Source organism: Bos grunniens, chromosome 17, assembly GCF_055505025.1.
Source record: "Bos grunniens cultivar Pamir isolate PY7600 chromosome 17, Bosgru_T2T1.0, whole genome shotgun sequence".
NCBI classification, from domain to species: Eukaryota; Metazoa; Chordata; class Mammalia; order Artiodactyla; family Bovidae; genus Bos; species Bos grunniens.
Genome location: NC_141181.1, coordinates 62,846,628 through 62,873,279, shown reverse-complemented (window position 1 = coordinate 62,873,279; position 26,652 = coordinate 62,846,628). Strand labels below are relative to the sequence as shown.

Genomic DNA, 26,652 nt, shown 5'->3' with positions numbered 1-26,652 from the left:
ACTACAGTGTTACTTCTAGAGGACTGGAAAGTTGTGCAACATGCTTTCATACACATTTTCTCAACTTTCATAAACAAGCTGTAGGTGAAAGGATTATCTGACCGCCATCTTAAAGTGATTAACAGAGGATACTTAAATCAGGACTGGAACCCAGAGATCAAAGACCTCTCACAGCACTAAGGGGCTGCTGCCTTCATCTTTCCCCCAAAAGACCAGTCCCCATGGAAGTTGGACTTAACCCATTGGTGCCCCCTTTCTACTAGCAACCCCCTCTTTTGAGGGTGTGTGCACTGGCAGCCACACAGTGCTGCACAGCTCAGCTAATCACTGTAGCCAATTAGGGGACCTGTGGGAGATTATATGATGGAATACAGTCACCTCCCAGTAACAACCACAATGTTGAATATTTACTGACAGTGGGGAAACACTCGTGATTTATGCTGAGTGTAAAAAAGAACCAAGAGACAAGGTCACATATGATACTAGCTTTGTACAAGAAAACCTGCCAGTGTATATTTGAAGGTCACACCCAAAAATGTCTACTTGGTTCTCTTGGGATGATGACCATTGATGAGTAATTGCTCCCACACTTCTGCATTTTGTATTTTCACATTTTGATGTGTTTTACATACTTTATTCACCTTCCCCAGCATTCCTAAACCATGGTGGTTCAATGCAAAAAGTAACTTTGGAGGGACACCAGGTAATGGGAATAAAGTGGCAGAGCCTTAGCTGGGTACCTTCTATAAGGTGGCAGTGGTTGTCCTGCTGCCAAATGAGTATTTAGCCTTTCAGGGACTGATACCTTTCACATGAAAAGGCAAAACTAAGACGGCTCTCATCACCTAGGGCCGTAGACCAATGCGCATGGCCTTGTGAGGACCCACCCTCAGAGGCTGCCCAGCCCCCGTCACAGCCAAGCTCAACCAGAAGGAAGTTGGGGTGAACCGTTCGGGCTACCGCGCGACCAGCACTTCCTCTGTGGCCTCAAGTCCACCGGGCAGTTGGTCACCTCCCTTGACACGCCGGGGCTCCGTGCCGGCGCCCCACCCACCCATCCCGGACTCTCCCGGCTGCTCGCAGAGGGTCCGCCCACCCACACTGCGGCTGCCTGGACAGGAGCCGAGCCTGGCCAATGAACGCCGGTGTCTCAAGCGCCGCAAGCGTCACGGCTGCTGCCATTGGCTGGTCGCGAGAGGCGGAAATCCTTGCCTGGCGCCGGTTGCCACGGACGCCCGGCGGGCCCATCCCACGGTCCTGGAAAGTCAGCGCAAACCCCCGGCGCCCCGCGGCAGGGAAGCCTCCTGAGCTTACAGGCGTCTCCCGGCAGGTGGCGCCACGAGCAGCCTGAAGACTCCGGAATGTGCTGACTAACGCCGCTGCCAGAGGGGCACAGGTCCAGGGGCAGCTGCGGCCCGCCGGGCACACAGGGGAACCCTTTCCTTCCGGAAAGCCCTCGAGCTGGGCCCACCTTGGGGGCCTAGGTGTCAGTCACAGCCTGGGACGGCACCCTCGGAACGTTTGCTCAGTAGGGCATCTTGGAGCTTATTCATGAGAAAGCACAAAACAAGGAAAACTTAAAGCTGTAGAAGCCCCTGAACAATACATTAATCAGTTTTAAAAAGGAATATTTCAAAGGGTTAGGCGAATCCCTTGTATAAATGAAACCACTAGTAACTGAGCCCTCTGCCTGTGTAAGGTAGATGCCACCCTGGGATTTCTTTTCACTGAGGACCTTTCACCTGCAAGGAGATAAAATTGTTAACTTTTCTGAACACCTTAAGGTTTTTGCTGTCCAGTGGAGAGAGGGAAGTTATTCTTCTTGGGGGCGAGTCTCACCTTTATTGCATATTAGAATCATGGGGTAGGAGCTGCCCCAAATCCAGAGGTTTGGGGCCTGAAGAAATGTTCTGGAGAGGGCCCTGGGGTTGGGGGCGGGGAAAATTCTAAAATGCAGCCAAGATCAGAGACGATGTATATAAAACTCTTACTGCTGCTGCTACTTCATGTCAGTCGTGTCTGACTCTGTGCGATCCCATAGACGGCAGCCCATCAGGCTTCCCCGTCTCTGGGATCCTCGGCCCTACACAAATGTATGGTCGCCCCACACTTCCATGATTCCTTAGGTCTCGTCTGAATTCTGTATACCCAGAATTTCATTTGTGAGGGACAGAAAAAGAGCCCTCCTGGAGTGATCTAACACTCCAAAGGCAGGGCCAGGAAGGACAGGGCCTCACTCCAAAACCTTTCCTACTCAGGAGGGAGAACTCACTAATCTGTTCAGCCAGACCCCAGGAGGCTGACTCGGCCTCCGTCGAGGGCAGCAGGCAAGGGCATGCATTTCAAGGTTCCATGGAGACTTGTAATTTCCTGTCACCCAGGTGTTGGAGCTAGGTGCACTCATTTTAATGGAGGGGACTGGACAACTTGTTTCTTCTGCTCTCCTACACCCTGGCACTTTCTCTGGCTGTATCCCCCACCTCCTGTGCAGATAGATGGCAGAGGGTGGTCAGAGCCTGATGGCTGGCTCTCTTGTTTCTCTAGCTCAGAGAAGCTGTCAAACCAGACTCTACTTCTAACTTACTGGGCTTCCACAATTAGCACCCCAATTTTACCATTTTATTCCCTAATTGTTTGACACAATTTCACGCTTTGTTATTCGTAATAGTATGGTCTCACTCCAAAATACCACACTGCTATTCAACAACACAAGAGACGATACTACACATGGATATCACCAGATGGTCAATACCGAAATCAGACTGATTACGTTCTGTGCAGTCAAAGATGGAGAAACTATACAGTCAGCAAAAACAAGACCAGGGGCTGACTGTGGCTCAGATCATGAACTCCTTATTGCAAAATTCAGACTTAAATTGAAAAAATAGGGAAAACCACTGGGCCATTAAGGAATGACCTAAATCAAGTCCCTTACAGTGGAAGTAACAAACAGGTTCCAGGGATTAGATCTGATAGAGGGCCTGAAGAACTATGGACAGAGGTTCATAACATTGTATAGGAGGTGGTGATCAAAACCATCCGCAAGAAGAAGAAATGCAAAAAGGCAAACTGGTTGTCTGAGGAGGCCTTGCAAATAGCCGAGAAAAGAGAAGCGAAAGGCAAAAGAGAAAAGGAAAGATAAACCCATCCAAATGCAGACTTCCAAAGCATAGCAAGGAGAGATAAAGAAAGCCTTCCTATGTGAACAATACAAAGAAATAGAGGAAGATAATAGAGTGGGAAAGACTAGAGATCTCTTCAAGAAACTTAGAGACACCAAGGGAACATTTTATGCAAAGATGGGCACAATTGACAGAAATGGTATGGACCTAACACAAGCAGAAGATATTAAGAAGAGGTGGGAAGAATACAAAGAAGAACTATACAAAAAAGATCTTAATGATCCAGATAATCAGAACAGTGTAATCACTCACCTAGAGCCAGACATCTTGGAGTGCGAAGTCAAGTGGGCCTTAGGAAGCATCACTATGAACAAAGCTAGTGGAGGTGATGGAATTTCAGTTGAGCTATTTCAAATCCTAAATGATGATGCTGTGAAAGTGCTGTACTCAATATGCCAGCAAATTTGGAAAATGCAGCAGTGGCCACAGGACTGGAAAAGGTCAGTTTTCATTCCAATCCTCCAAAAAGGCAATGCCTAAGAATGTTCAAACTACCATATAATTGCACTCATCTTACACACTAGCAAAATAATGCTCAAAACTCTCCAAGCCAGGCTTCAACAGTACATGAACTATGAAATTCCAGATGTTCAAGCTGGATTTAGAAAAGGCAGAGGAACAAGAGATAAAATTGCCAACATCCGTTGGATCACAGAGAAAGCAAGAGAGTTCCAGAAAAACATCTACTTCTGCTTCATTGACTACACTAAAGCCTTTGACTGTATGGATAGCAGCAACCTGTGGAAAATTCTTCAAGAGATGGGAATACCAGGCCACCTTACCTGCCTCCTGTGAAACCTGTATGCAGGTCAAGAAGCAACAGCTAGAACCAGACATGGAACAATGGACTGGTTCCAAATTAGGAAAGGAGTACATCAAGACTGTATATTGTCACCCTGCTTATTTAACTTATATGCAGAGTACATCATGAGAAATGTCAGGCTGGATGAAGCACAAGCTGGAATCAAGATTGCTGGGAGAAATATCAATAAACTCAGATGCAGATGACACCATCCTTATGGCAGAAAGTGAAGAGGAACTAAAGAGCCTCTTGATGAAGGTGAAAGAGAAGAGTGAAAAAGCTGGCTTAAAACTCAACATTCAAAAACCAAAGATTATGGCATCTGGTCCCATCATTTCATGGCAAATAGTTGGGGAAACAATGGAAACAGTGACAGACTTAATTTTCTTGGGCTCCAAAATCACTGCAGATGGTGACTGAAGTCATGAAATTAAAAGATTCTTGCTCCTTGGAAGAAAAGCTATGACAAACCTAGATAGCGTATTAAAAAGCAGAGACATTCCTTTGCTGACAAAGGTCTATATAGTCAAAGCTATGGTTCTTCCATCTGGTCCCATCACTTCATGGGAAATAGATGGGGAAACAGTGGAAACAGTGTCAGACTTTATTTTGGGGGGCTCCAAAATCACTGTAGACGGTGATTGCAGCCATGAAATTAAAAGATGCTTACTCCTTGGAAGGAAAGTTATGACCAACCTAGACAGCATATTCAAAAGCAGAGACATTACTTTGCCAACAAAGGTCCGTCTAGTCAAGGCTATGGTTTTTCCAGTGGTCATGTGTGGATGTGAGAGTCGGACTGTGAAGAAAGCTGAGTGCCGAAGAATTGATGCTTTTGAACTGTGGTGTTGGAGAAGACTCTTGAGAGTCCCTTGGACTGCAAGGAGATCCAACCGGTCCATCCTAAAGGAAATCAGTCCTGAATATTCATTGGAAGGACTGATGCTGAAGCTGAAACTCCAATACTTTGGCCACCTCATGCGAAGAGTTGACTCATTGGAAAAGACCCTGATGCTGGGAAAGACTGAGGGCAGGAGAAGGGGATGACAGAGAATAAGATGGTTGGAAGGCATCACCAACTTAATGGACATGAGTTTGAGTAAACTCCGGGAGTTGATGATGAACAGGGAGGCCTGGTGTGCTGCAGTTCATGGGGTCGCAAAGGGTCGGACACGACTGAGCTGAACTACAACCATAAGGAATGGCAAAGATAGTGTAGGTTTGTGATTCTAACCGAGGATAATTCCAAAATGAACTGGAAATTGAAGGACAACTTGATAGGAGATTCTGACCAGACAGAAAAGGGGACCCAAACATAAAACCAAAATGGAAATGATGGAAATTACTGAAGAGAGCAGAAGGGAGGGTACAATGGTATATGAAAATGAAAAGGGGAAGATGTGTGGAATCTTAGAATCAGAAATTAAAATGTCACATTACTTCTTAAAAAAGTCAAATAGCATCTATTTACAAATTCTTTTAAATAAGCTCCTTTTAGCTTTCTGCCAAGTAGCCCTGAGGTAAGGGCAAAGGAGCCTGAGACTGAGGTGAAGGCCAGTGATCAGCACTGGCTGTGATCCTGGGGAAACACCCTCATCTGTAAAATTGGGATTAAAAAGCTCTACTTCTTGCTGTGGCTAGGATTAAAGGATGCTTTGTAAGCAGTAAAGTGATGCACAAATGTTGTTATTAATGTGTTATAAAGCCTGCAAAGCAGATACAATTTTAGTACCCTTTATCTCCTTAGATTCAATAAACAGGACAGATTGAATGTTTGACAAAGATAATTTTCAGGAGGATGGGAAATAAATATGGTCTTTGCCTTTGTACTGCCAAATGTTTTGAATGTACAAGAACGCGTTTATGCATTTCTTCTCTGCCAGAGAAAGTCCAAAACATTATTTTAAAATGACCCAGTTTACTAGAAATTAACAAAGACAAAGAAAAATGTTCAGTGACACTCTGGGGATGCAGTCAAACTCAGAATGTAGGAAAACTATGAATTAAAAAGAGCTGGTTTCTTCAGTAAATGCAAATCGAAAAAAAAGACGGGGAAGAGTTACAACCTTTTGGAACATAACAACTAAACAGAGTATGCTGGACTTTAGCATCTGACTCTTATCAAGTATAAAAAGACATTTACGGGACAACTGGGGAAATCTGAACACTGGATACTGGATGATATTAAGAAATTGAAGTTTTTACATGTGTGATATTTCTGGCGTGTGTTTTACAATAAAGAGTCTCTCTCTGGTAGAGATTTCTGTGAAAATGTTTATGGATGAGATGATATGTCTCGTGATCCACCTTAACATGGTCCAGAAGGGGAGGGGGGAGAAATGGACGGCTACAGATGAAACTACATTGGCCATGCTGTTCATCAGCGCTGAAACTGAGAGGTAGGTAGGTCGGAATTCGTCTTATGTTTTCTACTTTTGTGTATGCTTGAAAATGTCTATGATGAATAGTAAAACAAAAACAACAACAAAAATTATGTGTGTGTGTGTATATATAAAATGAGATTGGCCCACTCCAGTATTCTTGCCTGGAGCATTCCACGGACAGAGGAGCCTGGTGGGCTCCAGTCTATGGGGTTGAAAAGAGTCAAACACGACTGAAGCAACTGAGCACGCGTAACGCAACCGGAATGCTGAGATATAAGTGAAAACAACAACAAAAACCCATGGAGAGAGCATCATCTCACTGATTTTTTAAAAAGTCCACAAAAACTGTATTGCATATACGCCTGCATACACGTATGTAAAAAACCTGCACAAAATGCATACCCGACTTTTAACAGTAGTGTCTGTGCGGGAAGATGGGATGGGGAGTGAGAAATTCCGAGGAGCAGGGAAACTCTTTGAGTTTTATATTCTTCTGTATGATTTAACACCTAAGACTGAGCACATTCTCGTGTTATTTATTAATACCTGCAGTTAAACAAGTCGTGCCCACTCACTTTGCGATGGCCTCGTCTCGGTCCCTGATGGCCTTCTGAAGCTGCTCCTTTGGTTCCTTGTCCTCAGATGTCACTCTGAGTCGGTCTCTCTCCTCCTTCAGGGCAGTCATCTCCACGCTCAGCAGTGTCACCTAGTGGGAGACGAAGGGGATGAACACGGCGCACCACTGCTGCCGGCCTGGGGTGTCTCCCTCCCGAGGGAGAAGAGAATAGGCCCAGGCGGGCTCAGGGCCTGTGCGGGGCAGACTGGTGACTTCCCACTGCCCCCCCGCTCCAGGAGGGAGGGACCACACGCGAAGCTGGAGCTCGGTGGACGGGGCGCTCACTCCTCTGCTGCAGCCGGGGCCTGGTCCCCCTGTGCACACCACGGCACCTCCTTCACCTGCAGGCACTCTCTGGGAGCTGCTGAGTGAAGGCCACGTGCGCACCAGGGCCCGGGAACACATTTAGGGGGATAGGGACTCGAGTTTTGTTTCCAGTCATCTTCCACTCGACATGGAACACTGCCCTGTGCCCCACACGGACCCTGGCTGGCCCCAGAGCCTGGGACCTGGTTCCCGTTTCTGTTACAGCACTAGACGCAGCCTGGCTTTCCCATCCTCTTCCTTCAGCTCCCCAGGTCAAAGCCACAGGGAATTTAGGCAGAAAAACATTGTCATCTTTCACTTCAAGCCTCTTACCTTCTCTATGGTCCATGCCTCTGTGAATGGCATCAGAGTCCACTCACAGAGAGTCACCCTTCGGTGGTGAGGCGCCCCTCCTGGTGGCTCCCTCAGTGACCAGAGTTTACCCCACCCTCTGTACACAGCGACGTCTCACACACCTTGTGTTCTGCCGTGGCAAGAAGCATGTCCTATCCATATGTGTGTCTCAGAGCCTGACCAGAAACAATGCTTAATCCCCAAGTGCCTGTGCAGTGGACAGCTGTCATTTTGGGGCTTGTCAAGCACCCAGAATTCCTTCCCATCTGGGGCATTCCTAGTTGCATGGGCCTCGGCAGGAGGCAAAGCATGCCCACCCACTAAGGAAGCCAAAGGAAGAGACCTCCTTTCCTAGGTACCTGGGCCCCTACCTGGGGCTATAGCTCTAAGGGGTACAGCAAACCACTGGCCAGTGGGAGATTACTGCACGGACAGCAAATGGTTTTGTCACCCCACTTCCCATGGCTCCTTCCTGTTTTGGAGCTCAGTTCTCCAGCCTGCCTATTGATTCTGTGATGCTTCAGATTTAATTCCAGTATATTATTTTTCTGCTCAAGTTAAGCAGAGTGAGTTTCAGTTGTCTGCAACCAGAAACCCTGGCTGGTAGAGCTTTCAAAAAATATTTGTTGAATGAATGGAAGGCGGGGAACCCTCCTTCTCACAGTCGATAGAATCAGACTGGAGTCAGGACGCCTGACCCTGCCCTCTTATTAACTATTACACATGCCTTTGACATTTTTCCAAGGAAGGATCCATCCATGCAGATCTGTCTCTCCCACAAGGGGAAAGACATCACCTTTCTGCTCTTTGAGGCCTAGATCTGATCACCTTGACAGTGAAGCTGAGCAAACGCCCCAGGACTAAGGCTGAAGATCAAGCTTCTCTTGAGATACCTTTGGCTCTATAAGCTGAGACAACAGAGGTGCCAGCTCCTGGGGTAGCAGCCACTCAGGAGTAAATCAGAGGACGCACACCAGTCAAGAGGGATATGGGACAACTTGTTACTATATGCAGTGGACTCTGCACTCTCAGGTGTGCGGGAGGGAATGTCAGGGCCTGTGCTCTGTGCGTCCATGAAGGGGACAGCTCTGGTGATGAGCCTCAGGGTGCTGGGCATCCGCAGAGGCCAGGGCATGCAGGTGCAGTGAGCTCTGAGGCAGACAAGGCATCAGGTGAGAAGCCCAGCCTCACCCTATTCTTAGCAGGTTCTGCAGCCTGATAAGCCAGAACTCAAGACCCAGAAAGCACCTAGCAGAGACAGCCAGCCCTCCTCAGACCAAATGAGCCCTGACATGGCCTCGAGCCAGCCAGGTGTTCTGCCAGCTGAGTCGGCAACAGATAAAACTACATGCTAGGCAGGAAATGCCAACGTGTCACAGTCTCCAGATAAAACTCCACAAGAACTTTTTGCTGTGGCCTGGAAAACCTGACCAAGGTAGAGACCGCCAGCTTAGGAGTGACAAAGGATTTACCCTCTCTGAGTTGCACATGAATTCGATAAAAAGCAGGAATAAAAGGAACTATCCCCTGCCATCAAGTTGTCATGAGGATCAAATGAAATAAATAACTTCAAGGGCCCAGCTCAGAGTATAAGCGCCACCCCTTCTCTCCCCTCCACGGAGGACCTTCCAGTTAACAGCTGGTTTATCTGCTGACTTAGGTTACAGCAACCCCTAAACCCACTCTTTCCCATTAAGGTGGGTGTCCTTGAAATTGAACAGCATCAAAGGAAACTTGAGGTCATACATCTGGGGCTGACAATCATTTGAGTGCCTGCTCTAGGTAAGGCACTGAATGCACTAGGCGCTTCAAGAGAAGACAGAGAGGTGTGCCTGACCTGGAGCCTATCCGTGCAGGCGGCCCTCTAAGGCCTCTAAGGGGAAGGTGAGAAGGGAGTGAGGGTAACCATGACAAAGCAGGGCCGGGGACTCCCTGAGCAAGGGAGGCAGGAGAGTTTCGAGGAGGAAGTGAAACCTGATCAGGAACTTGAAGGATGAGGAGGGCTGTGTGTGCAGGGGAGTCTTCCAGGGAGAGAGAAAGACTGGGATAAAAGACCCAGCTGTGGGAACGCAAGGGCAGCCCGTGCCACGCCCATCTGGAACCTACGTTCAATTCTGCTAAAGCAGAGGCAGTGAAAAAGAAACAGGAGCAAAGGCTGGACGGTCGGACACAGCCAGACCGTGGGGCCATGAGGGTTTGAGAATATTGCAAGGGGTGTCCCACCTTCAAGTCGTGATTCAGAAGATCACTCCAGACCATCTGAAGGGTGAGTGGCTAGGGAAGTGATGACCAAAGGCAAGGTGTGAAAGAATGAAGTTCTGAGGGGGACAGTGGCTGGGAGGCTGGAGGAGACATAACGTGCTGAGATTTCAGAGGAGGGGGCACCCAGACCTCATCAGTGAGAGGCTCAGCTGCTCCTGGCTCACGTTCCCCTGAGTGTTCACGTCCCTGGAGTAACTGGCATGTGCTTCAGTCAAGCCTAAAGGAGCCAAATGATGGGGTGAGACTGTTTCTCTTACTCTGCCTCCCAGGACCTGGTGTACTGGCTTGGGAGAACTACTTGTCATGTTGCCCCACAGGTCCTCCTGCCTCCGGGCAGCAGCTCCAGACCCCATGGCCAGCCCTCCCTGGGGAGCTGCAGGGATGGGGCAGAGGGGGCCGGGCACAGCCAGCACAAGGGCAGGAGCAAGTCTGCAGGTCTGGCTTTGGGGCTTTGCCTCAAACAGGTGATGATTAATTAGAACCTGGGCTCTCTTTTAGTTTAGAATCTGGGTAGGCTTCTGAGGGGTGGGGAAGTGTGGGCACTTCACCGTCAAGGTCCCACACACCTTTTACCTCTGGCCTCGTTTCCAGGACAGAAGAGAACACTCAGGCAGGAAAACAGTGGCAGTGGAGGTGGGACCATCTGTTGGGGAGGCTGGACCTCAGCCCCAAGTCACCTGAGCTGGGCTCCGCAAAGGGTACGAAGCTGGTCTGACTCCCCTCATCTTACATCCACCTGAGCCTCTCAGGGTCTCAGGGCACAGGCACGAACTGAGCTAACTGCAGGAGGCACCCCTGCCCACCCTGAGGCTGCCATTTCCACAGCCCTGGCAACTACCCCTGCGTTGCCCACTGCCCCGGGAGTCGGAGTCCCTCCTAAGGGACACTCCTGGATGACGCAACTTGGCTGAGAGGTCTGTGGCTTTGACTGAGCCTGTGGGTACTCATAAGCCCTGGCAGAGGCCCAACTCTGTATCTTATGTGGGACTGAATGTAACCATCTGCTTGATAGGTTTTTTTTTTTAAAGGGAATCCATAGGAATTGACCTAAATCAGTTGTCAGTTGAACTTTTAAGGAAAATTCTCTGGTAGAGATGACTTCCTAAATATTAATTGTTCCATAGTAGACTCTCAGCAACCTCTACCTTATGTTTCTGGGTCAAATAATGCCCTCTCGGGCTTCTAGAAGCAACAAAGCGGCTTTTATTAATCCAAATAACTTTAAGGCCCACTTTCTTTTGCATTTTATTCTACCCATTTGGAAGGTATGATCCCTCCTGCCGCCAACCCTTCTGGCTAAACGACCACCAGAGGGTCTTAGGTTTTAGGCACAAGAGTATTTTTGGCTGTCCAAACCTACTGCCCAGGGCTTGGTCAGGAACAAGATACAGCTTTCAGTAGCATCCTTCTGCCCTTCTTATCTGGTCACTCACAAAAAGAAGAGAGCAGTGATGACTTGTCTCCCAGTATCTTCCAAGAGAATAATACCAGGAAGTCTAATGGGTACAACCCGAAGGCAGAAGTTTATTTCTGTAAGTTCCATTACATTTAAGAAATACCGAATGAAGTGAAAGCCCGGCTTAAATTCCATCTTTCAGCAACCTCTTCCTGTAGCAGGAAGGGAGGACTAGCTTTGGACAAGGAAAGAAGGGGGCAGGGTTTAAAGGGGTACCTGTCTGGTGTGCCCTGCAAATGGGACAGAACCTCCATACAGGACTTCAGTCAAAAGGAAGAGCTTTTATTTATCTCCTAGGTAGATTTTAGAAGCTCCTTTTTGGGTGGGGCCGCTCCTAAGCCCTTTAAAACTTTTCAGATGAGAATACAGATGTCCTTCTCTGGTGTTCTCGAGAGATGAGATCACGATTAAACAGGAAGGGAACAGCAAAAGCAGCAGTAAGTGCCTCGAAAGCTGAAATACGGCTGGCAGAGGTGACAGCACTCACAAAGAGCTCAGGCCCTCAAGGGATCAACTGTCCCCTGGTTTGCAAACTTCCTGCACAGAAGCTGCTGGACAAACTTCTAAATGTGTCTTGGGAGCTGTGGCACTCTTAACTATCAGAGTCCACATGGTTATTCAGGCTCTGTAGAGGGCTGGGAGTCCTGAAGGAAATGGAGAGCTGTTCTTAGTTGTGGCGGGATCTTTTTAGTTGTGGCATAAGGGATCTAGTTCCCTGACCAGGGAGCAAACCTAGGCCCCTTGCGTTGGCGCATAGTCTTAGCAACTGGACCACCAGGGAAGTCCCTTGGCTATTCTCATTCCTAACGATTTCACTGTGGTCTAAACCTGAGGACTGACTTCTCTTGAAGACACCCAGCTCATCTCAGCTTCAGGTCACTACCCCTGAGGGTCCGACCATCAGAGGAGAGCCCTTCTCAGAGAGACATGGAGAGGGGGACTCACAGGGGTCCCAAGGAGCAGGAGCCCATGAACATCCTGCACTGGGCTGAGGACGGGGGTGCTCACCTGACTGTGCAGCCGCTGCAGCTCTTCCAGGCTTTGCCTCAGTTTACCCCTCTCTCCCTCCATGAGTTCCCTCAGGGCTCTCGAATCCTCACTGGTCTGCCTTATCTGTTCTTCTAAGGAGTCATCGTCAATTCTCCGGGCGCTCTGACAGCAGAGTCAGCCGGCCAAGCAGAAAGGTGGTGAGAGTGGAGGGGAGTGGGGAGATGGTTAATGGGAGAGATGAAGAGGGGAGGGGAGCAGGGAGACGGTTAAGTTTGGGGAAGAGCAAGGTGGGGGGATGGGAGAAAAAAAGAGAAGCAGAACGAAGAAACAGAAGGTTAGAGAAGAGAGGCTGTCTTGCTCAGTTTCGACGTGCAGACAATAACTAGAAGTTTGTTTCAGGCTTTGGAGAAGGGAAACTGCACACGCCAAGAGCACACCCCTCCACCAGCTCGCTCTCCCACGCTGGCCCAGCCTCCGCACTACAGCGCGTCCCATGAACCACCTTGGCAGGACAGCCACCTTTTCATCTAGCTTCACCTAATACGGGGAGAGAGACGCAACCATCCTGCAGGAGGAGGAACCTGATGAGAAACAACAGCCCTCGAGCTGTGGGTGTAAATGGAGGGGGAGTCTGGCAGGAATCTGACACGAAGCTGGAAGAAAGGCCTGTCTGCCCATGGGAACGTTCCTCTTCTGCACCAGAGGAGCCATGTCTGGAATTCTAAAAGGCCCGGCTGTTGATCGTCTCAACTTTCCGTGCTCACGTCTAGCCTTTGAGCAGAAGCTTCAGATCTTTTAAGTTTGCCTATTCACGATTACCTCCACCACCAGGACCAGTGGACAACAGAAGAGCAACTTGCAGTTTTTACCAGGATCCAAATTTCTACATTCACAGCCTCCCAGGAAAGTGCTCACACTCAAGGCCCCGAGGCCTCATCCTCACCCTGAGCCTGCAGGGAGGGACTCTGGGGGCTGATCAGTCCCTGTGCCTGCTCCCCTGTGGGAAGTGAGCTCCGACAAGGGCTCAGAAGGCATTCTTGCAGACTTTATTAGGTTCCGGGTTCCAGGGCTAACCTCACCCTCTGGACTCGGTTTCAGCCTCCAGGCCCTGCGGAGCCCGGAGCACTCAGTGCGGCCTCTTACCGTGGGCTCCATGCCATCCACGATGCTCTGGATCAGTCTCTTGAGCTCGTTCAGGGCAGTGCGCAAGCTGCCGGCTGGCACGTCCTTGGCCGATGACGTCTCTGAAGACTCATCCATCGAGGAGTCCGTGGAGACGGCCGAGTCAGCGCTGTCGCTTCCGCGCAGGTGCGAGCAGAGATAACGGACCTGGCAGTAGGCCTCCCAGAGCTGCAGTCTCAGCTGCGGCAAAGAGTTACCCCGGTTAGGGCTCCAGAGCGGAGAAGGCGATGGCACCCCTCTCCAGTCCTCTTGCCTGGAGAATCCCAGGGATGGGGGAGCCTGGTGGGCTGCAGTCCATGGGGTCGCTAAGAGTCGGACACAACTGAGCGACTTTACTTTCACTTTTCGCTTTCATGCATTGGAGAAGGCGATGGCACCCCACTCCAGTGTTCTTGCCTGGAGAATCCCAGGGACGGGGGAGCCTGGTGGGCTGCCGTCTATGGGGTCGCACAGAGTTGGACACGACTGAAGTGACTTAGCAGCAGCAGCAGGGGCTCCAGGGAGATGGCCAGCACCGTCTGTCTCTAGCACACGAGTCCAGGAGTCTAGTTCCAGGAAAGGTTTTTTTTTAAATTACTTGTCCCAAGAAACATGTACTTATTCTGGGCCCCGTACAACTTCGTGTGCTTAGTTGCTCAGTTGTGTCCGACTCTTTGCGACCTTATGGACTGTAGCTGGCCAGGCCCCTCTGTCCATGGGATTCTCCAGGCAAGAACACTGGACTGGGTTGTCATTTCCTTCTCCCGCACAACTGCACAGACTCCCGGTTCTTATATCCTCTGCCCTCAGGTCCCTCCCAGTTGCACATAAAGTAATTCTTGGTATAGTCAGTTACTTTTGGAGGAAGTCCCCATATAATTAGGGGAATGAGTGGTCACGGGTAATATGAAAAGAAGCCGATCAGGTGGATCACGAATGTTCCAGAACCCTGTCAATACCAGAGTTCTGAGGCTGATTAGTCAACAAGCATTTCCTAAGAGGCCGCCTCAGGACATCTCCAGCCAGCAGGCCGAGGGGCTTGCACACGTGCAGACCACGGCACCCCAGGCGTGGGGTGAGCGGGAGGGCCGGGGGCACGCCAGCACCTGCTCTCTCTCCTGCTCCAGCTCCTCGGCCTCCATGCTCTGCTCTATCTCGGACAGCAGGGACGCACTGGTGGCGGCAGAGCTCTGCAGGCTCCTCTCCTCGGTCAGCTCCTCCACCTTCACCTGCAGCTGCCGGTAGGAGAGCCGCACCTCCTGCAGCTCCAGCTGGCTCTGGTGCAGCTTTCGGGGAGACAGCAAAGGAGGGTGAGGGGGCCAAGCCCCAGCTGACAAACCCACCCCGAACCTGACCATGCTTCCGGAACCTGCCACCAATTTACAGGAAAACACGGAGTGGAGATGGCACTCAGGGTATGCGGTTGGTAAAATCCAGATGTGGGAAACTACAGGACAAACAGTCCAGCTTCTTCAGTAGATAAATTTCAAAAAGAAAAAAACAAAAGGGGAGCCTACAGATTAAAAGAGACTTAAAAGACATATGACCCGACTGCCACATGCAGGCACATTTTAATTTGTATCTTGCCTCAAAAGAAAAATATGGAAAACAATTATGATATTATTAAGATAACTGAAAACTTGAATGCTGACTAGATAGCTGATGACATTAAAGAAATATGGCTAAATTTTACTTCAAAATAATATGAGAGGGGAGCAAGTGGATGTCATGAAGATAGGGTGGGGCTGGCCAGGGATGGATGGTGTGTAGATCTGGACAGCGGGGTACATGGCATGTCATTGTACTATTCTGAGTTTGTCTGAAATTCTCCAGAATAAAAAGTTGCACACACAAACCTACAGGTAGACAAAATAAGGCACCGTTAGACTCTCACCAGAATGGCTAAGAAAAATAATAGTAACAGAATAATAATATCAGGTTTTGATGACAATGTAAAATAACCAGGATTCTCACTGCTGGTCGGAATGGAAGATGACGTGCACCTCTGGAAAACTGTTCGGCAAGTTTCTAGCGAGTGAAATACACACGTGTCTTTTGATGCAGGTGTTCCACTCTTAGGTGCAGACCCAGTAATAAATGACTGAAATGTACATGAAAGACAACCCGGGCGTTCACAGCAGCGTTATCCACAAAAGCCACTCACAGGAACAATCTGAATACCAATAAAAACAGAATGGGTATGCTCACATCCTGCAATACTGTACAGCACGCCACAAGAGCACGAAGAGCACACTGCTTCTCATGCCACAATGGGGGTGAGCTTTTCAGACACTGATGTTCAGCAAAAGCCAGACACAAAACAATTTATAATGTATGATTCTCTTTATAAAAGGTTCCAAAACTTGAGATAAAAGAGATAAAAGTTAGAAGAGAGGTTTGCTTTTGAGGAAGAAACAGTGTGCTGACTGGGAGGGTGCAGGAGGAAGATTTATGGGTGCTAACGATGGGTTGTCTTGACCTGGATGGTGGTTACACAGGTACCGATAAAAGCTTCAGTGGGCTATACACCTAAGGTCTGTATGCTTTACTATATGCATGTTGTACTTTGCTGAAAACGTGAAGGGGAAAAGGGTTGTATACCAAGAGTTCCCAAACTCACGAGAGAGGCAGTCTCACCTTACTCACTGATTACAGGTGAAGCCCTTAGCGGGGGACAGATTTTAGGAGCACGCGTGTGATAGATTTCCACAGCACACGCGGCTCAGAGGAGGAGAGCGACACCCGTGTAGAGAGGGGACGGCAACGCAGGCATCACGACTCATGGGCCAGGGCTCCTTCCCTGTCTTTCGCTGCCACTGCCTCACCCCTCTCTGCATTCTCTGTGGCCCCTTCCCTGTGGAGTCCAAACAGGGCATTTGCCACCTGATGAGGTTATTACTGTTGAATGTAAAGGGAGACTCCACCATGGCTGCTAAACACCACACTCTTACTGGTACACTCCATCCCTGCACTTACTTTCACCACAACAGCCCCGAACTGCAGAATCAGTCTGTTGGCTAGCTGCTGTGCACTGTCCGCACGCTACGTACAGGAGCAGTGTTTCCTACCTCTGTAACGTGAGGGCTGCTCACCTCCCGTCCCCCGACTGAAAATACACTTTGGGAGGTGGAGGTGGGGAGAAGAACTTCCTGGGATTTAAATTTAGTTAATCCTTTAATAAAATAGCATCTTCGGTCACCCCTGTTCATTAAAAAGACGGAACGCCATACTCTCTTTTCCAGACTATCATTGACGTAGGTCTGTGGCTCCTGCAGAGATACAGAGCCCAGGGGCAGCAGGCAGCAACTCGAAGCTCTGTGGTTCTCATGAATGGACCAAGCTGCCTTGCAGAGCCTTCAGCTATCCCTCTGGGTGCCCTGGGAGCCTCTCCTCTGCTGGTCAGTATCAGAGAACATTTGGCTAATGGCACCAGTGGTCTGGGTGTGCCTTAACTAGGAAGGATTTGAGCCTGGCTGCTCACAGAATGACAAAGGACTTGGCAAGCCTGCCCTGCATGGTTCCAGTGGGTCAGCAATACGTGCTGGTCCAGTGGGAACTCCTCCAGCTCTGGTTTTGAGGAAACTCAGAAAGAAGAAATTAGGTTGATTTTTTTTTTTTTTTAAGATATGCCTAGGAAGCCTTTGGCACAATTACAAACGGCATATTAAATTGACAAAATGCTTTGCAATTATTTTCTAGACAACTTCCATATACATCTCAGCAGGGGAAGTTCAGCACTGACAAGTACGAGTTCTTAGGCACTGGACATTAGTTCAATTACTCACGCACACTCAGAGGTGCTTAATTACTTGTAACAGCAAGAGAACAAACACCAGGACAGGTCTGCCCTCTCTGGTCAATAACTGATCCATAAATAAATGCAGAAAAACTAAACCAACGAAGAGTCTATTAAATACAAGAACCTTTTAACATATGAAATATCACCCTTTATAGGACAAAGATGAAACTAAATGTAATTTATATGTCTGACCAAGGAAGACACCAAATGCCTTGTGTTTGAAGAGTTTGCGAAGTTCGAGCTTACAACACTAATGCCCTTAAAGTGGGCAGAGGTCGGGGCACTCTCTCCGTCTTACGCTGAGGGAACTGAGATGGCTGATATTAAGTGATGTGCCTAACGGCACATACCCAGAGTCAGCGAGGTCTAGACTCCAGGTCATTTGCTTCCTGGGTCCCCACAGGGAGCAGGGCCTGCCTTCTCTGCTGATGACAGCCACCCACTCCTTGGGACGAGGCCCCTGCACACATCTGTAAGACGCTCACTGTTATGAAACAGAGCAGTTAAGTGGTCCTCTTGAGGGACAAATCCTTTACTGGGTATTAAGAGTTTAGCAAAATGCCTACTTTTTCAATTTCCTGGGCCCTCAATAGTCATTTTTATCCCTCTCAGACTGAAAAAAAAAAAAAAAAATCAGAGCTGGATTTGTTCAGTGTTTTAAAAACCTGTTTCTGACAGTAGAACCCCAATTACAGAGTGAGCCAGATCAAAGGGGGCTACTCTGCTTGCGGCAGCCTGTTGCCCTGCCCGCTCAGCCATTCTCTCATCCTGTGTCTGAGGAAAAGGATTAAAACCGGGGGGATTAGAAACATTCCAAGGCCACTAGCTCTACAGTCTACAAGTCTGATTCAGGACCATTCACCTACTCCCTGAGCGAGCTGGGATTTCTATTTCTGTACAGGCCATTTCAGCAACAGAACTAATGAGCAACACCTTAAAGAGTTTTATATGACTAGAGGAGGAAAAAAATTACAAATAGTTGGGAAAGAAGAGATTTCAGTCATAAACGCAGCTTTTCCCAATGCAGAGGTCCCAAGGTGGGACCTCTCTGACCTGATGCAAGCGTTGCACTCCCATTCTTGAAGAAGCCCAATCAGGAGGCAGCGCGTGTGCAGGGGGCGAGGATGTGAACGAGGTGCGACTGGGGACTCTGGCTGCCGAGAACATATAGCCCACGTGCCAGCCAAGTACTACACAGTCCACACTGGTCCTGGCTCTTCCTCACCCCCAGGTCTCCCATTCTTGATCTGAAATAAGGACTTCTCATTTGTGAATTCATGTTGAACAAAAGTTTTTTGTTTTTTTTTTTTTAGGCAGGGCCATTTCCCCATTTTTCTTTTTCCTTCTCCTCTCCATACTCTACCTCGGCAACCCTCAGGAGAGCACCTGATGGGGTAATAAACGCTGGTGAGACACTGACTTGGAGAGGCACATGATACACAGGAAGTCATCACTGAGAACCAAGTAAAGCAGGCAGGAGGGCCCCCTTCTGGATTCTACCCAGGACTTACTACACTATTTAGGACAGAGAGCTCACCTTTCTTAGCCTCAGTTTTAGAACATCTGCAAAAATACTCTGTTCTGTGCAGAGCAACCGACAAATGTCCATGGCTGTTATCACCGTAAACTTTAAAATAAGAGCAAACTCCTTTCCATTTTGAAAACTGATGTGAGGCTTTAGCCAGCATCATTTTCTGTTCCACACTTACTGAGGCCCCGCTTTACACAAAGTTCTGAGCTGAAGGTATAAAACACAGAAAAAATGTTAATTTGCCCTTAAAGAGGCTAATCACTCAGAGGGCTGTTTAACTGATGGTATCACATGACCTTAGCCTAAGATGTCTCCTCATCCCACGACCCAGGGTCTTCCTCAACAGCTGACTGCTGAGCCCAGGGGCCTTCTGCAATCTGGTCTTTGGGCAGGGACCCACCTGGCACAGGACTATCCCTGGCTGGCCACCTGCACGCGAACTGCACTGCTGCAATCGGCTCTGCTCCCTGGCACACTCAGAGGACACCCCAGGGAAGCAGGGCCCGGAGCCCCAGGCCCAGTGCTCCTAGGTCATTGAGGCGAAGCATTCTTGGCAGCAGATGCTGCACTGTTTCTGGGGAGGCTGAGTGTTTAAGGGGTCGTTTCCTGTCAAGTGTGAGCTTTGGGATTCAGCTGAGGCCTGGTGGCAGTTCCCAAATAAGGACAAATATAGCCATGAAACAATTTCTTTTAGCAAGGAAAAAAAAGAGGCTAATGAGGCTCATAGAGGGGTAGGCCTGTGCCTTCGCTAGCAACTGGCAGAATCAGGATATGTCCCGCTGTGCTCAGTGGGCAGCTTCTGGGCTTCTGCTCGGGGCCAGCCCACTGAAGGCAGGGGCCTGGGGAAGCAGCAGCAGAGAGCACCGTGAGTCCAAGACACAGCCACGGGCTCCCTCTGAAGTCCCCCCCAGATTCCACAAACCCCAGGAGGCAGAACAGCACTGCAGGTGCTCCAGTCACGTTAATAGCCCGGAAAGAACTCCATGAAACTGCTCCTGGGGCCAGTGGCTCAGAACAAACTGGAAGGATGACCTGCTGGAGCAACGCACTGGTTCTTGGCAGAGAAAGAGCAACCAGTTAGCCACACCTGAGGAGACCCATATCCGGCCTGAGGAGAGGCCTCAGCGTCGCCCACTGCCCATGCACTAGCCCCTCCTCGGGGCCGGGCGGCCGAGCGCGCCTGGCCCTGAGCCCGCCCTCCGTGCCCGCACCTGGAGGTCCTTGTCGTGGCCCTGCCTCTCCAGGATCAACACCCGGTCCTGCAGCTCCTCCACTGTCCCCTGGAGCAGGTCATTCTCCTCCAAGGTGGCGCTGAGACGGTGCTCCAGCTCCCGCTTCCGATCCGACAGCATCTTGATCTAAAAGCAGGGAGAGCGCCACAGGGCGGTGTGGGGTTACACCCGGGCTGACGAGTAGGGCAGGAGGGACCAGCCCCGGAACACGAAGGCAGGCGTCTCTCCAGCGCTCTGCCCCAGCGCCCCCACACTGGACAGAACAGCTATGAACTCTCCAGCTGAGGAGAAAACCCCTCCCCTTCGTAAACCAGTCTGGGAAGGAGTGGGAGTTAAGCTTTGGGGAAGCTGGAATGTGGGGTGCCAGGTAGAGGCAAAGAAGGTTAGTGCTCTGGAAAATTCCACAGATAACACAGAGAAGGGCTCCACCTTGCTGCCCACAACGGTTTTTTTTTTTTGGCTGTGTCATGCAGCATGCAGGATCTTAGTTCCCTGACCAGGGATCAAACCTGTGCCCCTATGCAGTGGAAGCGTGCAGTCTTAACCAACAGACCGCCAGGGAAGTCCCCTGCCTACGACTTTACTCCAACCCAACAGCTGGTGGGGTAGTGGAACCTAACCTGTGGGACACTTCTCTCAAGTCCCGAGCCTAAGACAAGGCCCAGGACAGCCCCTGGGGCACTGCACTCTCATGTTCTTCTCTCTCTCCTCTGTCCTTCCCCCACCGCTGGCAGGTCTGGCACTCGAGGTCATGGCTCAGACCCAGGGCCCCAGGTGAATGGGGGAGCCCTAGGATACAGAAAACAGCACTGCCTGCATCAGCCCCTGCCCTGGGAGGGAACAGGACACTGACAAGTAAATAACTGATTTTACTCAAGGTATCTTCTGCTTCAGCAAGAAACTAGTGAATAGAAGCCATCTTTCTCCTTTTATTAAACAGGTTGATATGTTTGTACACTGAGTATCTAGCCAGCCACAAGAGAGATACAGACTTTCTTTTAGGAAAGTCTGTTCTGTCTCTTCTGTTTCAGTGAGAAAACAGAGGAAAAGAGGAAAGAGATGCCAAGTCTTCTGTGGCTTCAAGGTTTGCAGGGTGAGAGCCACCCAGCATGCCCCCAGGCCAGCAATGCTTCCAGCCCAGGAACCCTGCCCTGCTCAGGGGCCTGCAGGAACCTTCCCGAGTCCCCTCAACTGCCAGTGGCCTTGGGGGACTTCTAGAGTCCTGTAGGTGCCTCGGCTCCTCCCATTATCAGTTCCCTGCTAGACTGATCTCTTACCCCATTTCTTGTGAGTATTCTCCTGGCGTGGTTCAGATGTGCTCTACGATCTCTAGTCTAGCATGATGACAGTTCACTAAGGGGACCAACCACAGATCGTTTCCAGGAGAGATCTGGAAATGAATGTCCCAAGTCCTCTGAAACCTGCCTCCCCTCCGCTCTTTGGCTGTTCTCACTCTCTGGACTAGAATTCTTGCTCAGAGGGCACGACTCTTCCCCGGCCACCTCCCCTCCGTTGGATGAGATGCCGTCCTGGGGAAATGAAGTATGAGGCCTTTGTCCAGAGGGATCAGGTATCCGGCCAAACAAAGGGTCTCTCAGGTGTGCACCCCGGGAAGGACCAACGGAGCAGCTGTGTGAATGGTCTACTCTTCTCCACGCTGAAGCAACGCTGCCCACGTGAAGGGAGCTCTTACTCTAGCTGCATTTAAGTACCCTCTGACTCTCACATTTTCCTTCCCGTGGATCATCTTTGGTTCCCAAGTTCCATTCAGTGAAGTCATGAGGTAACCTGGTTCTGATATACAACCCCACCCCTTAACAGAAAACAAACAAACTCAGAAGTTCAGAGCTTTGTGAAGTGTCTTACTGCTACTGCTAAGTCGCTTCAGTCATGTCCAACTCTGTGCAACCCCATAGACGGCAGCCCACCAGGCTCCCCCGTTCCTGGGAGCCTCCAGGCAAGAACACTGGAGTGGGTTGCCATTTCCTTCTCCAATGCAGGAAAGTGAAAAGTGAAAGTGAAGTCGCTCAGTCGTGTCTGACTCTTCGAGACCCCATGGACTGCAGCCTACCAGGTTCCTCCGTCCATGAGATTTTCTAGGCAAGAGTACTGGAGTGGGGTGATATCGCCTTCTCCGAGTGACTTACTGGAAATAAACAATTTCATAGCTTGGCTTTTAGATGTAAAAATGTTATTAGATGAAGCAGGGAATTGGCATTAGGTAGCCAACTCCCTCACCCGATCCTACACATCCTGAAACTTGGGACCCAATCTGGCCACAAACATTCCTGGGCATGACCCTGTGTCACAAGGGTCTAGGCAGACAGACAACTTGAGGGTGCTGGACCTTGGCAGAGGTGGCTGAACAGCACGTCATGCACACAGACCATCACAGACAGGCATGCCAAACCCACCAGCACCAACTACTTACTTCAAGGACCTGCTGCTCAATACCCGTAGGAATCCCAAGGGAAGGGAGGGAAGAAGGGAGTGAGAGCCAGGAGAAAAGAGAAGATATTGACAGACTTTAGGAAAAACATCTTTGCATCATGTATGAAACAGGGGAGTAGCCATCTTGGCCTCTTGGGTCTGACCATGCGGGCTCGTTCCTTTACCATGGTGGTGGCGCTGGACTGTCCCTCAAAATGTAACTCAGTCAAAGGGCTGTTGTTCAGACACTTGGCTGAGGGGTCTCAGGAGCAGAGGAGGTGGAAGCCTCTCCAGCACAGAGGCCCCCTTTGGGCTGGTGATGTGACCCTTCTCCGCTCCTCACCTCCCCACAACCTGCTTCTTACAGACTCGTCCCCTCAGTGCTACTTTCCCTGCTCTGGCTTGCCCGCCAGGGCCATAGACCCTGCCTGGCCTCTCGTATGCTTTCAATAACACTACTTTCTTCTAAACACCACACACAGTGCTTTCCATGTGTTAACTCATCAAATCCTCTCATCAACACTATGAAGTAGATTACTTCAACCCGATGAAGGACATATTACTCTCGGTTTATAGGTAAGAATAATAGGTCCTATTTAGAGGGACTGAAGCGGACCCAAATGGAATGGAGAAGGGGAAGATTCTCTTTCCAATCCTCCGTTTAGGGTGTTTTGGAGGGATCAACATATCCAGTAAAAAGTAGGTCATCCCTAATTTCAGCACACTCGGCAGTAACTCTGAGCAACCGTACTTCTCTAGACAACAGGCTCCCCAGGGAAACACGGTCGCGCGATCCCCATTCAGTTTCTCACAGACATCTCTCTCCAGAGATGCTAGATAGGGCAGGTTTTTGTTCAGAGGACTCCGTGTCTAAAAGGCCAGGCACGGCTCCTGCAATGAGAAAAGTCCTTCCGCCCAACATGGCTGCTTGGGGAGGCTGACCTCGGCCTGAAGGCTTTCGAGCCGGATGATGTGCTGGTTGGTTGATGAGTTTTTCTCCCGAAAGTCTTCTCTGAGGGCGTGTACTTGCATGGAGAGTTGTCTCTCAACTTCTGATGCCTGTAAGCAAAAGAGACCATGGGGCTGATTCAGAGGTTGTACAAAGGAAGGCCGTTCAGAATTTTGCCTTTCATTTCTCAAGCATATCTTTGCAACTCTATTCTACAGGAAGTACAGATGAGAAACAACCGGTTTCCCACCCCGTTCACTTTGTTCTCTCATGCCCAAACAAGACTGACCCCTACCCCTACCTAAAGCATGAATGACTCTGTCTAGGTCTAAGACCACTTCGCTGATCAGAGGAAACAGGCCTAGAAAACAGTAAGTTCTCAAATGTTAGTTATTATCATTATGACTCTGCACACAGCAGAAGCTCCACAAACATCTACTAAATTCAGAGACAGTCTCAGTATTTTACAAGAAAGAATAAGACCAATATACCTAAACCTTAGAAATTCCTTTATCTTCCCCGTCCATTTCCTTAGTGGGGGCCAGGCAAATAATCTATCTGTCTTACTCCCAATGTGGGCACTATTTAAAATACCCTGTCATGTCTGTTAAGATTTTTGCTGTTCATTTCTCAAGGATGTTTTCTGTACCTCTCGATTCTCTGGGGAGTGCTGGCCGAGGGGCTCCTTTCCCACCCTAATTTGTTTATTCTCTAACGTGGAAACCCAGCAAACACCAAGTACCATTCAGTGTATCCGCGCCTTCTCTCGAATATGCAGGAGAATGTTTTGAAAGAATGTGCCCTTGGAAGGATCCAAGCCCTGTCACACCCCTGAGGGCCCAGCCAGCCAAGCCTGCAGAGCAGAGCCCTGAGCGCAGCCCTGGGGAGGGTGGCCACAAGACAGGGCAACTCACTGCCTCAGTGCTTCTTGGAGGCCAAACGGGGTCAGTAAGCTTTATGGGTTCTCAGGGGAGATCACAGCTGCAGAAATGGTGAGGGAAGGCTTTCAGAGGAGGCGGGTGGTAATAATCTTGAAATGGTAGGTGAGCTGTTCAATGAGGCTCTCATAGTAATGGTCACACGTTCAATAGCTCCTTTTATCTTCAAGTGCTATGTAATCAATTGCCCATCTTTTTTTGGTCCCACAGATTCAACAAACATGCCCCCCTCCCTGCCCCCAGACTACAGAGCCACAAGAATCAACCCACAGTGCTAATTTTTAAACAATTACAAGATACACAGCAAAAGAAAAGTCAAACCATCTCTTTTTTCTTATTCTAATTTTAGTTTTAGACACTACCAGCTTATTACCGAATCACTTAGAAACACAGTATTAGTCGCTCCTGCCTAAAAATACCATGAGTATTATTTACCAAGTGCTCCCTATGTGCCAAGAACTGTGCTAAATGCTTTATCTCAATTGTCACAACCAAAGTGGGGCCTATCACCCTCACTCAAGGCAACAAGCTCAGGGAGGTGAGGGATCTTGCCCCACATCTCAGTGAATGACAGCATCAGAACGGTCAATTTGGGGTTATCTTACTCTGAAATTAGGACTTCAGTACTACCTTCTTATACAGTACCTTGAAGTAGGTTTTCCTATTTCTATCACTCACTATTGAAACCAACTTTATGAGTCCAATTTAGACTTTTTTCTTTCTTCTTTTTTTTTTTTTAATACTAAGCAATTTTATTTATGACTCTTGAAATTTCTTTGAATAGAATTTAGGGCCCATAAGGAAAATTTCCTCTTAAAAATGCTGTAGTTTGGTAGTTTGGTCACCTACGTCAAATTCAGTTGACTATCAGAGTTTCAAATATGCTGGAGATTACAAAGCACTGGGTAATTTAGGCAGCTGGGACCTTATTCTGAGCATCGCCATCTTGACATGAATCATGAGACAACCAAGCCTAAGAGGTGCACTGGGGACCACAAATAGGCCCAGTTATCAGAAGGGCTCCTGTAGACAGTCTCCTCTCAAAGCAACCTTCCTAGAAACGAAATTTGTCTCTTCCCTCCAGGCATCATGACACCAGAGTCTCAGCTCTTAACCACTATGTTATAATGTCTCTTTAAAATGTCTGACTCCTCAGATGTACCCAAGGATATACTGTTGACGAAGGCTTTTAACCTATAGCTCTCATTTGAATCTCCAACCGCCCAAAGAAGCAGGAATTGCTGGCCTCATTTTGCAGACAAGGAGGTGGAGGCCGAGAGGGAGTGGCCCTGCCCTGGCCCTCCTGGTTCTGTGCTCGCCCACAACACCCTGGCCACCTCCAGCCAGGAGGCCAGTCACCGGTCTGTGATGGTGATGGAGGGGAACACATCGGTCAGACACATAAGCACCATTTTCAAGGAGCTAATGCACCTTCCAAAATATATTATTTCCTTCTTTTTCAGAGATGGAAACTGGCACAGATATTTTAGATCTAACAGAATGAGTATTAGCTGTTTCTGCACATAAATGAAATAATGATGGCTGAAGTTTGTCCGTAACTCTAATGTTCTAAATGCTTTCTAAATAAAGTATCAGAAAGATTATAAAGTCAGTTTTACTTCTATAATGAACACAGCACACTGGTGCTTGTCAGTGCTGAAGCCAGGATTTGTACCCAGATCTGCAGCTCCTACCCTGACACTCTCAGCCCCAACACACAGCACTCCCTTTCTACTCTCCTTTGCTCCCTCTCAAAAAAGCTTACAAAATGAAAGTGACATCAGACTGACAACCTTGAATTTATTCTAATTTAAGACAAAGGGTGAATTATTAAAAACCATTTGTAATTTACTACAGTTGAAAACTGTTGCATTAGGACATCAATTTAAAAATAAATTTATTTTTCAATTTCCTATTTTTATTTATTTCTATTTTTTGGCCACACCATGTGGGACCTTAGTTCCATCACCAGGGATCAAACTTGTGTTCCCTGCAGTGGAAGCACATAGTCTTAACCACTGGACTGCCAGGGAAGTCCCTATTTTTCAATTTTCAATTTCTGTAACAGAACCCCATTGCAGAATATGGGTTTATTTTCAAAGTACATTTTGTTGATTTCTCCCCAATCTTTCTGTGTGTATGTACACACTTCTGTGTGTGTGTACAATTAAATTACTCATGATCATATTGCTTATATAAATTTTTCTTTTTTCACTTAGCATCAAAACATCTGATATCAAAAACAAACATCAGGTGTCAA

General features: G+C 48.8%; 1 protein-coding gene across 6 annotated transcripts in view; it reads right to left on the bottom strand.

Moving 5' to 3' along the window:
* BICDL1 (BICD family like cargo adaptor 1) overlaps positions 1 to 26,652 on the bottom strand; it is an 80,085-nt gene that overhangs the window by 4,524 nt on the left and 48,909 nt on the right. For 2 of the 6 annotated variants that reach the window (XR_015144645.1, XM_086348246.1), the window contains exons 3-8: positions 23,448 to 23,564; positions 20,055 to 20,201; positions 14,620 to 14,799; positions 13,496 to 13,714; positions 12,371 to 12,514; positions 6,944 to 7,074 (exon numbers count right to left, since the gene is read on the bottom strand). Coding sequence is in view for 5 of the 6 variants with exons in the window: in XM_086348246.1 (XP_086204372.1) it covers positions 6,944 to 7,074; positions 12,371 to 12,514; positions 13,496 to 13,714; positions 14,620 to 14,799; positions 20,055 to 20,201; positions 23,448 to 23,564 (938 nt within the window). In the remaining variant the exon portion in view is untranslated. Of the gene's footprint in view, positions 1 to 6,943; positions 7,075 to 11,623; positions 12,007 to 12,370; positions 12,515 to 13,495; positions 13,715 to 14,619; positions 14,800 to 17,236; positions 19,876 to 20,054; positions 20,202 to 23,447; positions 23,565 to 26,652 lie in introns of those variants that run through there. The other 4 variants (XM_086348249.1, XM_086348248.1, XM_086348247.1 and 1 more) reach the window with 4 other exon arrangements.